The 23,362-nt window shown below is 38.1% G+C and overlaps 2 protein-coding genes across 4 annotated transcripts in view; both read right to left on the reverse strand.

Moving 5' to 3' along the window:
* Window positions 1–23,362, reverse strand: part of LOC143902166 (lachesin) — a 188,910-nt gene that overhangs the window by 52,900 nt on the left and 112,648 nt on the right. The window lies entirely within an intron of this gene.
* On the reverse strand, window positions 16,072–17,649 carry LOC143902137 (uncharacterized). The gene has a single exon (XM_077414838.1). It carries the CDS (start codon window positions 17,353–17,355, stop codon window positions 16,468–16,470), a length of 888 nt encoding a protein of 295 aa, XP_077270964.1. The 5' UTR covers window positions 17,356–17,649; the 3' UTR covers window positions 16,072–16,467.

The following is a 23,362-nucleotide window of genomic DNA, read 5'->3' on the forward strand; positions in this document are numbered from 1 at the left end:
TATTTGTTTTTACGCGCTGAAATAAAATTATACAAGCTTATTTCTCAAACTTTGATATGTTCTTATTTCACAAAAACACATAGTGTAGTTTGTTAAAAGATTATATAATTAGATTACTGTAATAAGTTGGAAAATAGGTCAATTTAATATTTTTCTTTTAACTGTTAACATATTTCTGTGTTTTAATATTAAAAATTTATATTATTAACAGCATAACATTTTATACAAAAATCAAAATATTAAAGTTATTGATAAAAACGTTAAAATAATGTTAATAAACAATTTTAATTAAGTGGTGGCACTAATTCAACCTCAAATAATAATCTAAAATATAACAAACTCAATTTTCTTTTTTATTCTTTATATTTATAGTTATCTACACGTAAGAGAATCTTGAAGTTTGTCAAAATAACAAAATAACATGCTTACACACTTGTAGAACTAAAATGTCACAAAAAGATTGACTATATTGTCAATAAAAAAGAATTGATTATTTCATCGATAAAACGTTATCAGATAAAGAATATATATATAAAAATATGCATATATCGATCCGGTTAAAAAAATTTTCAGTTAGGTTATCTAACAAGCCATTGTTTAAAAAAATGCAGTTTTGAGAAAAACACACACATTGCTTGTTAATTTAACGGACTATCTAATTGCAATTTCTATGTACAATAAAGACAAATGTATACGCATGTGACTTTCAAAAAATTAAGAAAGAAATTGACTCTACTTTTGCAGTGACCTGAATCTTTCAAATTGAGGGAAGTTTTAATATAATTATGGATAACTTTTAATAAAGAAAGTAATAGGGCACACATTTTTGCTTCCTCATAGAGGAAACTTTGTTTTCGTGAATTTCGTATATGAACCTTTGATTGCGTATAAAGTTGGGTTTAATCATCCAAATTTAAGTGATATATATATGAAATAGGGGTAGAAGAAACCAACGAAAAGATTGGTTTTTGAGTTTTTGATGTCAATATGTTCAGAGTGTTCTAAAATGTCGAAATATCGCATCAAAATCGCCTGTCCGTATGTGTGTATGTATGTGCAGATTTAATGTCTGTGGTTGCTCTAACTTTCGTAAATATTGAGATATCGGGCTGTTTTTCCTTTTAATCGATAGAGTATCATTTAAGGAAGGTTGGTATTGAATATAACGATGATCGGTAAAGCTTTTTTTTTTATGTGGAGTTTTAATGTCTGACTCACTGACTCATTAACGCCCAGCCCAGACCCCTGAACCGAATTTTTACCAAAAGTATATGAAATAAGGGTAGAATTTTCCGGGAAGTGCCACTATGTGTATAGTTTTTTGTTACCGATTTTCAGGAAACCGGTTTTTCTAATTTTTCTAATTTTTCGGGAAATAATTCATCGAATTTCAAAGAATTGTAGATCAAACAGGGGTAGAATTTTTCGAGGAGTGCTATGAAGTGTATAATTTTTTGTTACCGATCTTTTGGAAACCGGTATCAAAATTTTTTCAAATAATTTTTACCAAAGTATATGAAATAGGGGTAGAATTTTCCGGGAAGTGTTACTATGTGTATAGTTTTTTGTTACCAATTTTCTGGAAACCGGTTTTTCTAATTTTTCTAATTTTTCGGGAAATAATTTATCAAATTTCAAAGAATTGTAGATCAAACAGGGGTAGAATTTTCCGAGGAGTGCTATAAAGTGTATAATTTTTCGTTACCGATCTTTTGGAAGCCGGTATCGAAATTTTTTCAAATAATTTTTACCAAAAGTATATGAAATAGGGGTAGAATTTTCCGGGAAGTGTTACTATGTGTATAGTTTTTTGTTACCAATTTTCTGGAAACTGGTTTTTCTAATTTTTCTAATTTTTTGGGAAATAATTCACCGAATTTCAAAGAATTGTAGATCAAACAGGGGTAGAATTTTCTGGGGAGTGCTATGAAGTGTATAATTTTTCGTTACCAATCTTTTGGAAACCAATATCGAAATTTTTTCAATCTTTTGGGAATTAATTGACCGAATTTGAAAGAATTGTATATGAAGTAGGGGTAGAATTTTACGGTGAGCGCCATAATGTGTACAGTTTTTGTTACCGATCTTTTTGAGAAAACCGGTTTTTTTAATTCTTTCAATTTTTAAAAACTATAAAGAAGCAATAGGAGTGTCATTATGTGTATAGTTTTTTGTTACCAATTTTCTGGAAATTTATTTTTCTAATTTTTTGATAACTTACCAAATTTTAATTTTTTTTAATTTTAGTATTAATAGTATATTTTAGTGTATTTAGAGTTCTATATATATAAAGAAAGATGTCTTGACAGTATAAAATAAGGGTCGAATAAAAAGATCAGGATGTACAAGATTTATTCCAGAAAAAAAATATGAAAAAATTTAATATTTACCCCCCCCCCCAAAAATAAATATAATGTTAAAATGTCAAAATTTAAATAAATAAAATTTTGTTTTAGAAATATTTAATTGAAACTTGATGACATTTATGAGTATATGTTAGGCTCGAACTTCTGAGCCCTAACGGGGTGAAAAAGAGTAAAACGTGTTTTCACAAATTTCTTAATATCTCTTTTTATCAAAAATATATGAAATAGGGGTAGAATTTTCTAGGGAGTGCCATGATGTGTACAGTTTTTAGTTACTGATTTTCTGGAAACCGGTTTTTTTAATTTTTCCATTTTTTACTTTATATATAACGTTTTAGACTTATTTATAAACGATTAGCGACATCATTCTTTGGTTTACCCTGGCGTTTTTTAGGAAATTTTGAGATTGCTTGCTCATAGAGGAGCTTTGTGAGCGAAGGTTTCTACTTGCACATTTTAAAACCATAAGAAAACAATGTGCAGGTTTCTACTTGCACACTTAAAAACTATGAGGAAGCAATGTGCAAGTTTCTACTTGCACACTTTTTTATTATAAGTGTATATTGGCCTACTGAACTTATGCAATCACGAAAATCTAGTAGATATCTTTCCATTCAATATTCAACGTCTCCTAAAACGGTAACGTCAAATAGGTCATCTCTTGCATATAGAATGGCCCAGACCACGTTGTAACTTTAAGTTTTTTTTACATATTTTGATATTTTTTTATTTATTTTCCAATTTTTACAACCACTTTATTCATTTTTATTCTTTTAAAGAAAAACCAATTCTTATTCACATTCTTTCTTCCTTAATTTTAATAAAATAAACTTACACAAAATATATGCCTATTTTCACAAATAGAAATTTTTTTATAAAAATTGAAATATATAAAACAAAGAAAAATATAAGCCATAAAATAATAGAGCGCTATTTTACAAGTGCATAACAAAATAAAAAACAAATAAATAAAAAATATATATACAAGCATGTAGAAATGTATCAAGTATCCCATGGAAGAAACGTATACAAATTAAATAATAATATTTGTATCTACAATAATCATCCTTATATCTAAAGTAAAAACTCACTCGTGTATCTCTCTCTTTCATAATAGACGCCGTTCGACATACGATTAAATCTCAATAATAAAGAAAAGATTAAAATATTAAATTTCAAACAACTAAGTTACCTTATAACGCATACTTAACCTGTATTATGTAATCAATACACGAGAAACTCCGAAACATTAGTGCATCTTTGCTCGCGCGGGTGAATGCACAACCATTACACCCCCTTCCATTTATCCTCCCAGATCCGAGCCTCAACACAGCTGTAATCGCGGAATTTCATAAATTACCGACGCCGCTTGATTAATCGTACCGTGCGATCTTTCGACGTCTTTTGTATCCGGCCGGCGAAAATACACGCAATCGAACTTCATTAAGATCGCCGCCGACACACGGCGAGAGGAGCCCCGCGTGTCCGTGCATTTTCATATCGGGACGCCTCCGAGTTGCGGAGCTCCGCAATCTAGCCCGACCCCGTTATAATTATATTTATGCCGGGACGCGTTCATCTCCCTTGAACGAATTCCAAATATTGCTGTAAATTACGGATAAAAAAGTTGGCGGTGCGACCCAGTTCGCTCAGCCGTGATTTTATTTCCGCAACCTACCAGCTCTACCACTCGGAATGGTAACATCGTTACTTTCGTTCGCTCGAACAGAGAAAAAAAGAGTGACGCGCGAGGGGGCAAGTGTGGTGCGAGAGAGCGAGAGCCATGCGAGCTTACAACTTACGATGAATTCGACGCGTCCGAGTTTCACCGTTAACGCGAATTTAAATCTCCGCTGGAAACATCAATATTGCGCCGTATACTCTTATCATCGTCATCGTTCGTGCTCGTCTTATTACACTAGTGTGTTCAGCTTATATCGCGCATCGTTCGCCTAACAACATCGTCGAACAACTCCGCAAGAAGCTTTTAAATTTATTTTAAACATCCCTTTGAAGTTTACCTATAATATGTCCTATATACATTTACCTATAATATTTGGATCCTATAAATTTTTTTAGAAATTCCATTGTTTATATTTTGTGACAAATCTTGATCCGTTCGAATTTCGGACTGTATAAATTTGTATCTTAAAAATAAAAGATCGTATGTCCATTTTGAACATTTCCAGAAAACAAAGTTTAAGGTTTTAAATACAAAGATAATTTTTTTAGATGTAAAATAAAAATAACAACTTGATTTATTAAAGTAATTCAACTGGTATGTTTGATAATGCAACTGCCAGTACACGCTGTACCAAGTTTAAAAATTAGGCACTATAAAAATGTTCAATACGATTTTTTCTAAACATTGTATCTCAGAAACTAGTAATAATAGATATAAGACGCTTCACCATTATACAATTTAAGCTCCTGTTATATTGAAAACTAAGGTAAAATGCATAATTCGGATCAGCAAATTTGAAATGACTCTCTAGCGGAGTCCCTATCATATGTGGATTTTTTCACTAATTGTCTGTAGCTATATAAAAGACAGCTATAGACGATAGCAAAAAAAATCTACGTATGATAAATACAGTCGGCTAGAGAGGCATTTCAAAGGACCCCGCACAAAATTAATGGAAAAGTGGCCGCAGTCAAATTGGCGCTGAAGTTTTAGTATAATAAAGTTCAGACTGTCTTGATAAAAAATCTCAATATGCAAGTTCAGAAAATGCCCAGTTTCCGAAATACTTAAGGGTCCGTTCCGTTTCACGCATGATGCGCGCATTGTCTATAGTAAACGTTACGTATGCTATAGATAAATGCGCGCATATGCGTGAAACGGAACGGACCCTTGGTCTCAAAGTGTTAAAATCGCCGCAACGATAACGGTTTATGAATGAAAAAGCCCTATTTTCAAAGCTTTTCAACACGTCTGAAGGTTCTTCTGCTACAAAAAAAAACGTACTTTTACACTGAAAAAAAAATTGTTTATATTAAGTAAACATATTTATTTTAGTATTATTTCCTTGATTTAAAGAAATATTTTGTAACTTTATAAAAAATTTATTTTATACTTGCAAATATTTATTTAAATATTGGAAATATTTGTTTAACATTTTATTTTTTTGTTTTTAAGTATACAAATTTTTAATTTAAATATTATTTTCTCAAAAACAGCAATTTTTTTTTAACATAAAAAGCATTGTTTTTTTTAATATATATATTAATAAAACAAGTTAAATAAATATTTTATTAGGACTTCCGTTTCCGGAACATAAGAGGTGACAGGTGTGAGAGTGTGCGTGAGGAAAGGATAGAAAAGTGAGAGTTGAAGGAGGCAAAGGAGGGAGAGAGGGACGGAGCGAGGAGGTGTGGAGGTAAGAGAGCAAGGAGGAGGAAGGGTGAGTGGTGGAGTAGCGGGTAGAAAGGAGAGAAGGGTAGAAAAGTGGAGAGTCACATAGGCGGATTGGGCACGAACGATAGCGGGAGTAGAGGGGTGTCGCGGTAGGCGACCAGTGCCGCGTGCTCAGCGCGCGGTGAGGCAGGAACGTTGGTGGGAGTAGAGGGTCGACTCAACGAGAGATTAGAGACAAGGTAGGACAAGCGAGGCAGGGCATAGAGTATAGGACATAGGGAGAAGTGAATTAGATAGACTAAAGAGTAAGAGGGATAGGCAGAGGTAAGAGCGGCAAATGAAGTCAGGGGAGGAAATAGGAATAGAAAAGGAACAGCAGGGAAATAAAGGGAAGAAGAGAGAAGGCGAAGGGGAGAAAAAAGCGAGAGGCAGGCCAACAAAGGCGGAGGGGCTTGCAAGGCAGAGAGAAAGAACGGATAGCTTAAGGTCTGTCCTGGATCTTATACAGAAAAGGAAAAGGAAAGAGATAGAGGAAGAAGCGATGGCTAGAGCAGAAAAAGAACTGTTGGATAGATTTAACGAAACAAGGAGAGTGAATAGGTCACCACCAGCAAAAATTAAAAAAGGTGAGGAGAGGAAGGAAAGCATGGAGACAGAGGAGCTGCTGAAGGAAATCTTAAGGAAAATGGAGGTGCAAGAGGAGGAAAGAAAAAAGATAAAGAGGAGATAAGGAAGGGTATAAAAGACGAAATTAGGGGACTAAAGAAGGAATTGAAGAGAAGAGAAGAGATGTGGAAGAAACAAAAGGAAGAGATAGAGGAAAGAGTAAGAAAACTAGAGGAGAAGATAGAGGAGAGGTTAAAAAGGTTGGAGGAGAAAGCAAGTGAGAGAAAGGAGGAGAGAAAGGGGGAGGTAGGAAAAGGAGAGGAGGAGATGGTGGGGAGAATGAGAGAGTTGGAAAGAAGGCTGATAAGGAAGGAGAAGGAAGAGAGAAGAAAGAATGTAGTGATAAGTGGATTAGAAGTAAAAGAAGGAGGGAGAAGACAAGAAGTGGAAAAGCTATTGGAGGGAATAGGAGCCAAAGTAAAAGCATTAAAAGTAAAGAAAATAGGGGGGGATATGGATAAAGGAAGGGAAATGGTGTTGCTGAAGTTAGAGAATGAAGAGCAAAAATTGGAGGTGATGGAAAAAAAAGGAGACTGGTGGGCAGAAAAGAGAGAATAACGGAGGACCTGTCGTGGGAAGAAAGAAGGGTGAATTGGAAACTGAGAGAGATAGCGAGAAGAAAGGAAAGAGAGGGAAGGAGGGCGTGGATAAAAGCAGGCAGAATAAGGTTGGAAAATATATGGTGGAGATGGGATATGGAAGAGGAGGTGCTAAAGGATGAAAGGGGAAAGGTTAGAAAGGAGAGCGGAGGAGAAAAGAAAGAGGAGGGAGGCAAGGCAGGAGAAAGAGAAGAAGGAATGGAGATGGGGGAATAATAGGGGAAGAGGAGAAAGGAATGATAGCAGAGAAGGGCAAGGAGGTGGTCAGAAGAGAGGTGGAGGGAAGAAGGAGGTCAGTGTGGAGGATAGTATTCTGGAACGTAGCTGGTTTGGAAAACAAAGATAAGGAGTTTTGGGAGGGGCTAAAGAAAGAAGATGTGATAGTCTTGATAGAGACTTGGATAGGAGAAAAGGGCTGGGAAAGAATAAGGGGGAGGATGCCAACAGGATATGAATGGGGAATGCAAATGGCGGGAAAGAAGAACAAAAAAGGAAGAGCAATAGGAGGGATGATAATGGGAATAAGAAAGGGATTAAAAGAGAAGGGAACGGAAATGGAAATTGACAAGGAGGGAATGATAGTGGGAAAGGTTAGGATAGGTGACGAGAACTGGAAGATTATAGGGGTGTATGCAAAGAAGGAGAGAATGGAGGAGACCTTACAGGAACTAGGGCATTTTATGGAAGAGAAAGAGGAAGGAAGATTTACGATAATTGGAGGAGATTTCAATGCAAGGACGGGGCAGGAAGGAGGGAGAGTAGAAGAGGAGGAGGGGAGAGGGCTGAGGGAAGGAAGAAGAAAATCAAAAGATAAAAAGATGGATAGAGAAGGGAGGTTGCTGGTGAAATGTGTAGAGGAGAGAGGGTGGGAGATATTCAATGGAAATGTGAGAGGGGATGAGGAGGGGGAATTTACATTTACGGGAGGAAGAGGGGAGACAGTGATAGACTATGTGATAGGGGATGGAGAGAAAAGGGAGAAAATCGAGAGCATGACGGTGGGGGATAGAATGGACTCAGACCATCATTCCTTGGAAATGGCGGTATGGGGGAGCATGGAAGAAGACAGAGGGGGAAAGTGGAAGAAAAGAAACAGGGGAGTGTGGAATAGGGAAGGAGTAAAAATGTTCGAAGAAAGAATAGGGAAAGTAGAAGAGAAAGAGGAAGAGATAAATAAGAAATGGGACGATATGGAAACGAGAATAGTAGAGGCAATAATAGGGGTAAAAAAGGAGGTGAATGGAAGCAGGAATAAGAAGGTGGGGTGGTGGGAGGAAGAATGCAGAGAAACAAAGAGGGAAACGAGAAGAAAACTGAGGGAATGGAGGAAAGGCAGGGAAGAGAGCAACACATACAGAGAAAAGAGGAAGGAGTTTAAGGAGCTATGTAAGAGGAAAAAGGAGGAGGAGAATCTGAGATGGGAGAGAAGGGCGATGGAAGCAAGGAGAGAGTCGGAGGTATGGGAGATAGTAAATAGGGAGAAAAGAAAGAGGAGAGGAATCCAGGAAAGGATTGAGGAGGAAGAATGGAAAGAGTACTTTATGCAGCTATTAGGTGGAGTAGAAGGGAGGGTGAGGATGGGAGAGGACGGGAGGAGGGAAAAAAAGAAAGAAGAGGAGGAAAAGGTGATAAGCATAGAAGAAATGAGGGGGACAATAAGGAAACTAAAGGATGGAAAAGCAATGGGAAGGGATGGGATACCAGGTGAGGTGTGGAAATATGGGGGGAAGGAGTTGGAGACTTGGGCATGGAGATATATAAACAGAGTATGGAAGGGGGGAGGTTGGCCGGAGAATTGGAGAGAGAGATTAATCGTCCCAATCGTAAAGAAAGGGGAAGGAAAAAAGGTGGAGGAGTACAGAGGGGTGACAATAATGTCGTCGCTATACAAGGTGTACACGGCCATTATTGCGGAAAGGTTGAGAGAGGAGCTTGAGGAGAAGGGAATTATACCACATAATTAGACGGGCTTCAGAAGGGGAATGGGAACGGTGGATAATATCTATGTTTCAAACTACTTGGTGAATAGGAGGCTGGAGAAGAAAGGGGGAAAGTTAATAGCATGTTTCGTAGATCTGAAAGCGGCATTTGATTCGGTAGACAGAAGGGTGCTAGTAAAAGCAATGAGGGAAAGGGGAATAAGGGAAGGGCTGGTGAGAAGGACGGAGGAATTGCTGAGGGAGACGAGAAGTAGAGTAAAGGTAGGAAACGATATAGGAGAGGTATTCTGGACGGGGAGGGGGATGAGACAGGGGTGCCCGCTAAGCCCGTTATTGTTTAACGTGTTACTAGCGGATATGGAGAAGGAAATGGGCAGGGTAAAATGGGGAGGATTAATGTTAGGAGGTAAGAGGGTATATACGCTGGCATATGCTGACGATGTAGTACTAATCGCAGAGGACGAGGAGCAAATAAGGAGTATGTTGGAAAGATTAGAGGAGTACTTACGGAAGAAGAGACTGGAGTTGAATGTGGAGAAAACGAAAATAATGAGGTTTAGGAAGGGAGGAGGGAGGGAAAGTAAAAAAAGATGGAGATGGGAAGGGAAGAAATTATGAGAGGTAAAGGAATTTAGATACCTGGGATATGTGTTCCAAAAGAACGGAGGACAGGAAGCGCAGGTAAAGGAAAGGATTAGAAAAGCGGCGGCGGTGATGGGAAAAGTATGGGGGATAGGGAAGAGACGGTTTGGGAAAGACTGGGGAAAAAGATTGTGGTTGTTTGATAGGCTGGTGTGGACGGTGATGGGATATGGAGCAGAAATATGGGGATGGAGAGAAAGAGAAGGGATGGAAAGGATGGAAGAAAGGTATATTAGATGGGTTTTAGGAGTGGACGGGAGAACACCGTGGTACCTTGTTAGGGAAGAGTTGCAAAGGGAGAAGATAAGAGGGAGAGCGGGGATGAGAACATGGAGATTTGAGAAAAAGTTAGAGGAGGGTAGAGGAAGCAAATTGGCGAGGCGATGTTGGGAAGAGATGAAAGAAAGGGAGAAGGAAGGGAAAGCAGGCTCGAGTTGGGAAAGAGAGAGAGGGAAGTTTTTCGAAGAAAGAGGAGTGAAGTTAGAAGAATTGGAAAGGTTGAGAGAAGACGGAGATGATTGGTTTGGTAAGCTGGTTGGGGGAGATAAGGAGAGGCAGAGGAGAGAGAGATGGGAGAAGATTGAGAAGTCAAAGTATAATAAATGGTATAAGTGGATAAAAGGAGGGGGTATTCCGGGATATTTGAAGAAGGGATGGGGAGAGAGTAGATGGAGAAGGGTAGCGAGGTTAGATTAGGGAATGAGGTGAAAAAGAACATATATTGGAAAGGGGAGGAGAAGAAGAAATGTAGAGTGTGTGAGTATGGGGAGGAATCATGGGAGCATATATGGGAAGAATGTAGGAGTTGGAAATCAAGAAACAGTAGCTGGCAGGAATCGGTGGGATGGGTATTGGATGAAGAAAGATGAGGGGAGGAATGGATGATAGAGTTAGAGGAGGAAAGAAGGAGAAGGAAAAGGGAGGTGGAAGAGCTGGAAGAAGGAAGGAGCAAGAAGGAAAGAGGAGAGAGGGGAGGAGAAAAGGAGAGGGGAGAGAGAGGAGGATAGAGGAAAGGAGAAGTAAGTAATAGACTCATGCTTCCAGATCCAGGATGGAGCGAGAGGGGAGAGTAATAGCAGAGGCGGTAGAAAGGATGGTGGAGGAGAAGGTAAGAAAGTTGGTGAAGGAGAAGAAGGAGGACGATAGAAAGAAGGACGAGAGAATGGAGAAGATGGAGGAGAAATTAAGGAGATTGGAGAAAAAAGTTGAGAGATTGGAGCAAGGTGGAGGCAAAAGGAAGAGGGCGGACAGCGAGGAGAGTGAGGAGGGAGAGAAAAAATGGTGGGCGGGGGTGGACGAAGGGAGCGAGGAGGAACTAAGAAGGAAGAACGTCATAATAAGGGTTGAGAAGGAGAGGTGGGGAGGGAAGAAATCAAATCTGGGACAAGGTGATGGAGCTCTTCACAGAAGGACTGAAGGTAAAGGTGACGATAAGGGATGTAGTAGTTCTGGGGCAGAAAGGTGCGTGGTTGACGATCTTGGTCAAACTGGGAGACGAGGAGGAGAAATGGCGGGTGTTAGAGGCGAAGAAAAAGGTGGGTAACAGGGTTGGGGTAAAGATCCACGAAGATAAGTCGGTGGAAAGGAGAGATAGAGAGAGAGTAGAGAGAGAGGAGAGAGTAGAAAGGAAGAGAGATGTGCGTAGGAAAGTAGGAAGATCAGAGGAGGAAGAAATTTTAAAAGGGATGGAAGAGAAGCTGCTCATGGATTCCGACGAAGAGAAGGAGGGGAGGTACAGAAAATGGACCGAATGGGGAGGAGCAGGACGGGAAGAAGGAAGGCGGAAAGACGAGTCGCAGAGGAAGCGGAAGAAGAAGAAGAGGTGAGAAAGGGAATGCGGGGAGGGGAGTAAAAGTGTTGTGAGGTCGTAAATGATCAGGAGGGGAAAAAAATTGTGTAAGAGGTTTGGGTACGTTCCTCAGTAAAAAACGCCTTGTAAGCCCTGCGGGGAAACGCAATAAACACTTACATACATATAGACATTTATGTATACAGAAACTAATTTAAGGCTTTCAAAGACCTAAGCTTGGATCGCATGGCTTTTGATTCTAATTATTTGTTTATCGTTACGATCCTATTTCTCTTATTATTAAAAATATATTTATTTCACGTGCAAGTAATTTATTTACTTATTTGAAAAAAATAATTAAATATATTCTGATGTCATTAAATTATTTGAAATAACTTATTTTTTCCATTAAGCTTTTATTTATTTATTTTAATATAATTGCATGTTTAGTAAAGCAAAGTATCTAATTTTTTCAAATTTAGAAATTTAGTTCGTAAATTTAATAAAATATTTATGTATGTATGTATGTATGTAAGTGTTTATTGCGTTTCCCCGCAGGGCTTACAAGGCGTTTTTTACTGAGGAACGTACCCAAACCTCTTACATAATTTTTTTCCCCTCCTGATCATTTACGACCTCACAACACTTTTACTCCCCTCCCCGCATTCCCTTTCTCCCCTCTTCCTCTTCTTCTTCTTTCGCTTCCTCTGCGACTCGTCTTTCCGCCTTCCTTCTTCCCGTCCTGCTCCTCCCCATTCGGTCCATTTTCTGTACCTCCCCTCCTTCTCTTCGTCGGAATCCATGAGCAGCTTCTCTTCCATCCCTTTTAAAATTTCTTCCTCCTCTGATTTTCCTACTTTCCTACGCACATCTCTCTTCCTTTCTATTCTCTCCTCTCTCTCTACTCTCTCTCTATCTCTCCTTTCCACCGACTTATCTTCGTGGATCTTTACCCCAACCCTGTTACCCACCTTTTTCTTCGCCTCTAACACCCGCCACTTCTCCTCCTCGTCTCCCAGTTTGACCAAGATCGTCAACCACGCACCTTTCTGCCCCAGAACTACTACATCCCTTATCGTCAACTTTACCTTCAGTCCTTCTGTGAAGAGCTCCATCACCTTGTCCCAGTTTGATTTCTTCCCTCCCCACCTCTCCTTCTCAACCCTTATTATGACGTTCTTCCTTCTTAGTTCCTCCTCGCTCCCTTCGTCCACCCCCGCCCACCATTTCTTCTCTCCCTCCTCACCCTCCTTCGCTGTCCGCCCCTCTTACTTTTGCCTCCACATTGCTCCAATCTCTCAACTTTTCTTTCTCCAATCTCCTTTAATTTCTCCTCCATCTTCCTCCAGTTCTCTCGTCCTTCTTTCTATCGTCCTCCTTTCTTCTCCTTCACCAACTTTCTTACCTTCTCCTCCCACATCCTTTCTACCGCCTCTGCTCTTACTCTCCACCTCTCTGCTCCATTCCTGAGATCTGGAAGCATGAGTTTCTAATTACTTACTTCTCCCTTTCCTCTATCCTCATCTCTCTCATCCTCTCCTTTTTATTCCTCCCCTCTCTCCTATTTCCTCCTTGTCCTTCTTCCTCTTCCAGCTATTTTTTCCACCTCCCTTTTCCTTCTCCTTCTTTCCATACTCTAACTCTATCATCCATCTCCTCCCCTCATCTTTTCATTATCCAATACCCATCCACCGATTCCTGCCAGCTACTGTTTCTTGATTTCCAAATCCTACATTATTCCCATATAGCTCACCATGATTCCTCCCCATACTCACACACTCTACATTTCTTCTTCTCCTCCCCCTTTCCAATATATGTTCTTTTTTCACTCATTCCCTAATCTAAACCTCGCTACCCTTATCCATCTACTCTCTACCCCCATCCCTTCTTCAAATATCCCGGAATACCCCCTCCCTTTTATCCACTTATACCATTTATTATACTTTGACTTCTCAATCTTCTCCCATCTCTCTCTCCTCTGCCTCTCCTTATCTCCCCCACCCAGATTACCAAACCAATCATCTCCGTCTTCTCTCAACCCTTTCCAATTCTTCTAACTTCATCACTCTTTCTTCGAAAAAACCTTCACCTCCTCTCTCTTTCCCAAACTCGAGCCTGCTTTCCCTTCCTTCTCCCTTTCTTTCATCTCTTCCCAACACTCGCCTCGCCAATTTGCTTCCTCTACCCTCCTCTAACTTTTTCTCAAATCTCCATGTTCTCATCCCCGCTCTCCCTTCTTCTATCTTCTCCCTTTGCAACTCTTCCCTAACAAGGTACCACGGTGTTCTCTCGTCCACTCCTAAAACCCATCTAATATACCTTTCTTCCATCCTTTCCATCCCTTCTCTTTCTCTCCATCCCAATATTTCTGCTCCATATACCATCACCGTCCACACCAGCCTATCAAACAAACCACAATCTTTTTTCCCCAGTTTTTCCCAAACCGTCTCTTCCACTATCCCCCATACTTTTCCCATCACCGCGCCGCTTTCCTAATCCTTTCCTTTACCTGCGCTTCCTGTCCTCCGTTCTTTGGAACACATATCCCAGGTATCTAAATTCCTTTACCTCTCATTAATTTCTTCCCTTCCCATCTCCATCTTTTTTTTACTTTCCTCCCTCCTCCCTTCCTAAACCTCATTATTTCGTTTTCTCCACATTCAACTCCCAGTCTCTTCTTCCGTAAGTACTCCTCTAATCTTTCCAACATCCTCCTCATTTGCTCTCGTCCTCTGGATTAGTACTACATCGTCAGCATATGCCAGCGTATATACCCTCTTACCTCCTAACATTAATCCTCCCTATTTTACCCTGCCCATTTCCTTCTCCAATATCCGCTAGTAACACGTTAAACAATAACGGGCTTAGCGGGCACCCCTGTCTAATCCCCCTCCCCGTCCAGAATACCTCTCCTATATCGTTTCCTACCTTTACTCTACTTCTCGTCTCCCTCAGCAATTTCCTCCGTCCTCTCACCAAGCCCTTCCCTTATTCCCCTTTCCCTCATTGCTTTTACTACCACCCTTCTGTCTACGAGTCAAATGCCGCTTTCAGATCTACGAAACATGCTCTATTAACTTTCCCCCTTTCTTCTCCAGCCTCCTAATCACCAAGTAGTTTAAAACATAGATATTATCCACCGTTCCCATTCCCCTTCTGAAGCCCGTCTAATTAGGGTTAAATTACCTTCTCCTCAGTCCTCTCATCAAAAATTTACCGCAATAATGGCCTTACACCCGTATAGCGGCGCATTATTGTAACCTCTGTACTCTCCAACTTTTTTTCCCTTCCCTTCTTTACGATTGGGACGTAATCTCCTTCCAATTTCGGCAACCTCCCCCTTCCCTATCTGTTATATATCTCCATGCCCAAGTTCAATCCCTTCCCCATATTTAAAAATAAACCCGGTTTCCCACCTTCCCATTTCTTTCCATCTTTAGTTTTCCCATTTTCCCCTCATTTTTCTATGTATCACTTTCTCTTTTCTTTTTTAAATCTCAAAAAAAATTTAAAAAATTACCTCTTCTACTCAAATAATATTGGGAAAAAGAATTTAAATTTTCCTTAAAAAAATTTCGGATCTTTTTTTTCTTAAAAAATTTAAAATCATTACATAAAACTTTTTGGCCCATCCCCTTTTTTTTCCTTTTCAACTAGATTCTCATCCTCCTTTTTTTCGTCTTACATAGTCCTTAAACTCCTTCCTCTTTCTCTGTATGTGATGCCCTCTTCCCTGCCTTTCCTCCTTCCCTCAGTTTTTTTCTTCTCGAACTTCCCTTTTGTTTCTCTGCATCTTGTCCACCACCCACCTCTTATTCATGATTCCTTTCACCTCCTTTTTTTACCCCTATTATTGCCTCTACTATTCTCGTTTCCATATCGTCCCCATTTCTATTTATCTCTCCTCTTTCTCTCTACTTCCCCTATTCTTTCTTTGAACATTTTTACTCTTTCCTCATTCCACACTCCCCTGTTTCTTTTCTTCCACTTTCCCCCTCTGTCCTCTTCCATGCTCCCCCATGACCGCCATTTCCAGGAATGATGGTCTGAGTCCATTCTATCCCCCACCGTCATGCTCTCGATTTTCTCCCTTTTCTCTCCATCCCCTATCACATAGTCTATCACTGTCTCCCCTCTTCCTCCCGTAAATGTAAATTCCCCCTCCTCATCCCCTCTCACATTCCCATTGAATATCTCCCACCCTCTCTCCCCTACACATTTCACCAGCAACCTCCCCTCTCTATCCATCTTTTTATCTTTTGATTTTCTTCCTCCTTCCCTCAGCCCTCTCCCCTCCTCCTCTTCTACTCTCCCTCCTTCCTGCCCCGTCCTTGCATTGAAATCTCCTCCAATTATCGTAAATCTTCCTTCCTCTTTCTCTTCCATAAAATGCCCTAGTTCCTGTAAGGTCTCCTCCATTCTCTCCTTCTTTGCATACACCCCTATAATCTTCCAGTTCTCGTCACCTATCCTAACCTTTCCCACTATCATTCCCTCCTTGTCAATTTCCATTTCCGTTCCCTTCTCTTTTAACCCCTTTCTTATTCCCATTATCATCCCTCCTATTGCTCTTGCTTTTTTGTTCTTCTTTCCCGCCATTTGCACTCCCCATTCATATCCTGTTGGCATCCTCCCCCTTATTCTTTCCCAGCCCTTTTCTCCTATCCAAGTCTCTATCAAGATTATCACATCTTCTTTCTTTAGCCCCTCCCAAAACTCTTTATCTTTGTTTTCCAAACCAGCTACGTTCCAGAATACTATCCTCCACACTGACCTCCTTCTTCCCTCCACCTCTCTTCTGACCACCTCCTTGCCCTTCTCTGCTATCATTCCTTTCTCCTCTTCCCCTATTATTCCCCCATCTCCATTCCTTCTTCTCTCTCTCCTGCCTTGCCTCCCTCCTCTTCCTTCTCTCCTCCGCTCTCCTTTCTAACCTTTCCCCTTTCATCCTTTAGCACCTCCTCTTCCATATCCCATCTCCACCATATATTTTCCAACCTTATTCTGCCTGCTTTTATCCACGCCCTCCTTCCCTCTCTTTCCTCTCTTCTCGCTATCTCTCTCAGTTTCCAATTCACCCTTCTTTCCTCCCACGACAGGTCCTCCGTTATTCTCTCTTTTCTGCCCACCAGTCTCCTTTTTTTTCCATCACCTCCCATTTTTGCTCTTTATTCTCTAACTTCAGCAACACCATTTCCCTTCCTTTATCCATATCCCCCCCTATTTTCTTTACTTCTAATGCTTTTACTTTGGCTCCTATTCCCTCCAATAGCTTTTCCACCTCTTGTCTTCTCCCTCCTTCTTTTACTTCTAATCCCCTTATCACTACATTCTTTCTTCTCTCTTCCTTCTCCTTTCTTATCAGCCTTCTCTCCAACTCTCTCATTCTCCCCACCATCTCCTCCTCTCCTTTTCCTATCTCCCCCTTTTTCTCCTCCTTTCTCTCACTTGCTTTCTCCTCCAACCTTTTTAACCTCTCCTCTATCTTCTCCTCTAGTTTTCTTACTCTTTCCTCTATCTCTTCCTTTTGTTTCTTCCACATCTCTTCTCTTCTCTTCAATTCCTCCTTTAGTCCCCTAATTTCGTCTTTTATACCCTTCCTTATCTCCTCTTTATCTTTTTTTCTTTCCTCCTCTTGCACCTCCATTTTCCTTAAGATTTCCTTCAGCAGCTCCTCTGTCTCCATGCTTTCCTTCCTCTCCTCACTTTTTTTAATTTTCGCTGGTGGTGACCTATTCACTCTCCTTGTTTCGTTAAATCTATCCAACAGTTCTTTTTCTGCTCTAGCCCTCGCTTCTTCCTCTATCTCTTTCCTTTTCCTTTTCTGTATAAGATCCAGGACAAACCCTAAGCTATCCGTTCTTTCTCTCTGCCTTGCAAGCCCCTCCGCCTTTGTTGGCCTGCCTCTCGCTTTTTTCTCCCCTTCGCCTTCTCTCTTCTTCCCATTATTTCCCTGCTGTTCCTTTTCTATTCCTATTTCCTCCCCTGACTTCATTTGCCGCTCTTACCTCTGCCTATCCCTCTTACTCTTTATTCTATCTAATTCACTTCTCCCTATGTCCTATACTCTATGCCCTGCCTCGCTTGTCCTACCTTGTCTCTAATCTCTCGTTGAGTCGTCCCTCTACTCCCACCAACGTTCACGCCTCACCGCGCGCTGAGCACGCGGCACTGGTCGCCTACCGCGACACCCCTCTACTCCCGCTATCGTTCGTGCCCAATCCGCCTATGTGACTCTCCACTTTTCTACCCTTCTTTCCTTTCTACCCGCTACTCCACCACTCACCCTTCCTCCTCCTTGCTCTCTTACCTCCACACCTCCTCGCTCCGTCCCTCTCTCCCTCCTTTGCCTCCTTCAACTCTCACTTTTTTATCCTTTCCTCACGCACACTCTCACACCTGTCACCTCTTATGTTCCGGAAACGGAAGTCCCCCTTATATGTCTATATATATACATATAATAAATATATTTTTAATGCAGACAAATAATTATAAAAATCTGTAATAATGAAAAATATAAAAACAAAGTTTCCTCTATGAGGAGAAGCAATATATTTTCTTCAATAAAAGAAATAAAAGTATTATAGTATATTATATTATGTAGTATAGTATATTATGATTTTAGTAATTAATTTTTTTCAAATAAAATTTTTAATTTAATTAATATTTTCTTAAAAACACACAACAATTTATTTTTTAACATGAAAAAGACTGTCTTTTTAAATATTAATATCATAAATTAAATAAATATTTGATTAAATTTACGAACTGAATTTCTTTATTTGAAAAAATACATACTTTGGTTTACTAAACATGCAATTATATTGGAATAAATAAATCAAAGCTTAATAGAAAGAATAAGTTATTTCAAATAAAATAATGACATCTGCAAGTATATTAAATTATTTTTTTAAGTAAGTAAATTAATTACTTGCATATAAAATAAATATATTTTTAATGTAGACAAATAATTATATATATAAAAAATTTGTAATAATAAAAAATATAAAAATATATTTTCTTTAATGAAAGAAATAAAAATATTATGATTTAATAAATGTTGACGGGTGATAAATCAGAGTTTGTTATATTCAGATTACTATATCGATTATGATTACAACGATTACACGTGGTCAAACGTGCGACGTCAGAAAGAGAACTGAACTATGATCTATAAGTATCGAAAGTAGAATAGATACACTAATAAAAAAATATTTTTTGATGAAATAAATACATTACATTGAAATATTAAATATTTTGACTTAAATAAATATTTATTTGCGCGGCGAGAGTTTGGCTCGCGCCCGCTACGTGGCGCATCGCCAGTATCATTTTCGCGTAATTAAAATTCAACATCGATTCCTATAACTAGGACCGCTCAGCAGAGTTTCTCCAATCCCAGTGTTCTCACTCAGAGTCGCCAGTCAAGGCGTGCTCACCCACGTATATTATTCAATCTTCAATTATAAATCTGTATAATTTTTTTTTAAGTTAAAATTTTTATTTTTTATGTAATGCTTTTAAAAATTATTTTTTCAAATTGGTTCAAACATTTTCTTAAAAAAAAAAATGGGTTTATTAATTTAAAAATATATTTTGTTGCTGTAGATTTATAAATTAACTTTCTTATTATATAGAAAAAAATAATTTATTTTAAAAATAATATCGTTTTTCAAATTTAGTAAACATGGTTTTTATTTAAAAATGAATTTTTTTATTTTGAAAATATATTTTGTTATTGAAGGTTTATAAAATGTATTGCTTATTTAATTCAACTTACAATTTACTTAAAACAAAAAATTACTTTTTTAACTTTAGTAATGATTTTTTTTGTTCAAAATAGCAGTTTTTTTTGTTTAAAAATATATTTTCTTATTACTACTGTAGATGCAAATAGTCAAAACAATGGTTTTCTTGATTCAAATTTAATTTTCTTGAATCTAGCAATTTTTTTAGATATTACTATTGATACATCGTTGCCATACACACTTATATATGAACTAGCATGCCCCGCCGTGCTTCGCCCCGGAGAACATGTGTATTAAGACCACGCAAATAGTCTCTCTCTCTCTCTCTCTCTCTCTCTCTCTCTCTCTCTCTCTCTCTCTCTCTCTCTCTCTCTCTCTCTCTCTCTCTCCTTCTCTCTCTTTCTCTCTCTCCCCCTCTCTCCCTCTCTCCATATGCATTGCTCTCATACGCGTAGCTTTTGCCATTTTTTAATTTTCAATAATACAAACTTATATTTCGGAAATAAAGCATTTTTGCATATAATATGCCATACCTCAATTTTGCGTCAATACCGCCGGCATTATCATTACCCAAGATGTACCACGTGGAGGTTGCCTGGTCGGATTTACACCTCTTGTGTATGTGTGTTTGGGTTAGTGTTTGTATGTGTGTGTGTGTGTGTGTGTGTGTGTGTATAAAGAATAAATATACCGGGTCAAAAAATAACACCACAAGAAGATTCGATCAATTATTTTCCGAAAGCGACTTTCGATATTGATCAATTGATTAATATTTAACATATAAATTTAACAACTTATTTAGTCTCGAAAATTCTACCTCTGTTTTATGCAAAATTATTTACTATTATAATAAAAAAACAGTTTGTAGCCTTTTTTTATTTTGCTATGATCTCGGTAACAAAAAATTATACACTTTATAGTTCTCCCTGGGAAATTCTACCCCTATTTCGTATACTTTTAGTAAAAATTCGGTCAATTATTTCTCGAAAAATTAGAAAAATAAAAAAAACCGATTTCCAGAAAATCGGTAACAAAAAACTATACACTCTACCTCTACACTCTCCGAGAAATTCTACCCCTATTTCATATACTTTTAATAAAAATTCGGTCAAATGGTTTTTAATTAAAAAAACTTCTGATACCGGTTTCCAAAAAAATTGATATTAAAAGTATATAAAATTTAATAAAAATTCGGTCAAATGGTTTTTAATTTCAAAAACTTCAGTACCGGTTTTCAAAAAAATCGGTAACAAAAAATTATACACTTTATGGCACTCCCCGAAAAATTCAACCTCTGTTTTATATACAATTCTTTAAAATTCCGTCAATTATTGGCCGAAAAATTGAAGAAATTAGAAAAACCGGTTTCCAGAAGATCGGTAACAAAAAACTATACACCCTATAGCACTCCCCGGGAAATTCTACCCCTATTTCATATACGTTTAGTAAAAATTCGGTCCATTGGTTTCCGAGATCATAGCGAACAAAAAAATGCAAACCCTGTTGCTTTATAATAATAGTATAGATAGTATATAGATATATTAATATATAAAATATATAAATTAATATATAAATACCTAAATAAAAATGCATGTATATCTTCAAACTGCTGACCATCCTAAAACTGTTTGATACATATCAGAAGAACTTTCAGACGTGTTGCAAAGCTTTGAAAATAGGGCTTTTTCATTCATGAACCGTCATCGTCAGGTCGATTTCAACACTTTGAGACCAAGTATCTCGGAAACTGGCATTTTCTGAACTTGCAGCCATTGAGACTTTTGATCAGGACAGTCTGGACTTCATCATACTAAAACTTCAGCCAATTTGACTGGGACCACTTTTCTATTGGTTTCGGGCGGGGTCCTTTGCTGATCCGAATTAAGATCTGATCCGAAATATGCACTTTCCTATATCAACTCCATTTTGACTGGAAAAAAACTGGAGATATGATTCTTTATCTCTAAGGTGTATAAATATAAAACCAGATCTCGTTGTTTGGACGAAATATCTGGCAGAACAATTTTGCCAGATATTTTTCACTCCACTGAATGATTTTGTCGATCGTGGCAACGGCATTATTTGGTAGAAAGAAGAAAGTTTTAGTTGCGCCGCGGGAATATCCTTTCCTGGACATGATAGATCATTTATTATCTTCATTGTTATCCGTACGCCGCATCATAATTCACGTCTACCGTGACTGTAAACGTATGCACGGGGTTCTCTTGCACAAACGTATATAGTACGGTAAATGCCGTCGCGTCGCCGTAATCGCCGGCGAGTTACGGCACGTAAATCTAATTTTCCTCTGAAATATCAATTCAATGAAATGGAAAAGCGCGCCGCCCCCTTATTATCACGGTCCATCTCTCGTTTATCTTGGTGAGCTCTCGGCGTTTCCCTCGGTGTGTTGCCGCGCCGCCATCTCGTTCGCTCCAGTTTGTGGCGATGAAATCTTATATGTTCGCGAAACGATGCACATGTATCGGACAACGACTACCTGGGGTAGGTATAATAACCGAGCGAGTCGTTCGACGAGGCCGTCCCTATATCGATTTCCACCTGCCGTCCGTTTGACTCACGCGCGCCTTGCTCTTCTCTGTCCTATAACGCGCCAATTATTCTCGAGCGCTCGTGGGAAGGGCGTAATAATTCCGTAATAACTTCCGAAACATCGCCCGAGAAACAGCGAGAACGATAGCGAACGGCCGCATAACTGACAAACGAGATGCCGCGTGAACGATTCCAATCACCCCCTTTTTCGGGGCAATACGCGCCTCGCAATTTATACCTACCCGATTTTTATACTTCCGTGCCAATATGTCGCGTTTAGCAGTGACATGTTTCACTTAAATCTTCGTCGTTTAATATGTAAATTACGCGTTCATATATTTGCCTACTTTTTATGTACATTTTAGAATGTTATTGTAACCTGTCACATCTGTTCGGCAAAATGTCACGCGAAGAAACGAAAGCTAGGTTTATATATGAGTGTAGTAACAGTGTGCTTCTATCTTTAAGAGTAAATTCGTGCAATGCTGCAATGTCAAGAAGAGAGTATCCATCGCTAAGTTAAGTTGTCAAAAGATTACGATGTTCAGATCTCCAAATTCACTGAAAAAAAAATATTTAGATCAAAAAAATTATTTATTTAGATTGTTGCCAAGAGCATAATTATTTATTTAATATAATTCACATATTTTTTTTTTATTTAGAATTAATTATTTTTACTTAATTTAAATAAAAATATTTACCTAATTCTAAATAAATAAATATATATATATATATATATATATATATGTGTAGGTATTATATTAAGTAAATAAACACTCTTGGCTACAATCTAAATAAATTTTTTTTTCTCAGTGTTGATTTACACATTTTCAACACATTGCGAACCAGACATTTTATTAGGTACTAACTATATCCAGTAAATCATTTTTTGCGTCAAATATTTTTAAGCTTGGCTGTTAGGTGAAAAAAATATATACGGACAAAAATGCTTTTAACAAAAGAGTTAATGCAACTATAAAAAAGGTGTTTTCTAGGAGTTTTTTGAGTCGCCGAATCAATCTAAATTTGAGGTAAAAAGTTTAAAATTTAAATAGCGGAAAATTTTATAAAAATTTTTATAAATTAATTTTTATGCAAACCGAGTGATATTTTAAACTTTTTGACCGTTATATTAACAAATTTTAATTTTAAAAACAGAAAATCAGCTTCAAAAACCCCTCAAAACTTTTTATACAATTAAACCATATTTTGAGTATTTTTGCTCATTATATTAAATTTGCCATTTTAAATTCTTAAATTTTCATTTTTAATTTGAAATCAGCAGTTTTTAATATAAATTTTTATGCAAATCAAACAATTTTTTGCATTTTTGGTTTATTATATTAGATCTGCTATTTTTAATTTCGCAATTTTGATTTCAAATTTGAATTTAGCGACCTCAAAAGTATATAGAGCCTTGTTCTAATTGTTCCGTTAAAAGTATCTTTTTTTGAATGTGCTGATTTTTCTGTCATAAAGAGTCCTGCCAGTTTTTTTCTTTCGCGTCATCGACAGTCAAAGGGTTAAGTTACTTATGGTTTGCAGTTAAAAATCACTGTTATGTTACTGAGTAATAACTGTTCTAGATTAATAAATAAAAAATGCGAGATATCTCGTCACGATGGAATACGAAACGCGAAATATCTCGTTATCCATCCGCAATGTGTTAATAATTAATAACTAACACGAAACATGGAAAAC

This window comes from Temnothorax americanus, unplaced genomic scaffold (genome assembly GCF_048541705.1).
Source record: "Temnothorax americanus isolate GAGA-0224 unplaced genomic scaffold, ASM4854170v1 Scaffold38, whole genome shotgun sequence".
Taxonomy (NCBI): domain Eukaryota; kingdom Metazoa; phylum Arthropoda; class Insecta; order Hymenoptera; family Formicidae; genus Temnothorax; species Temnothorax americanus.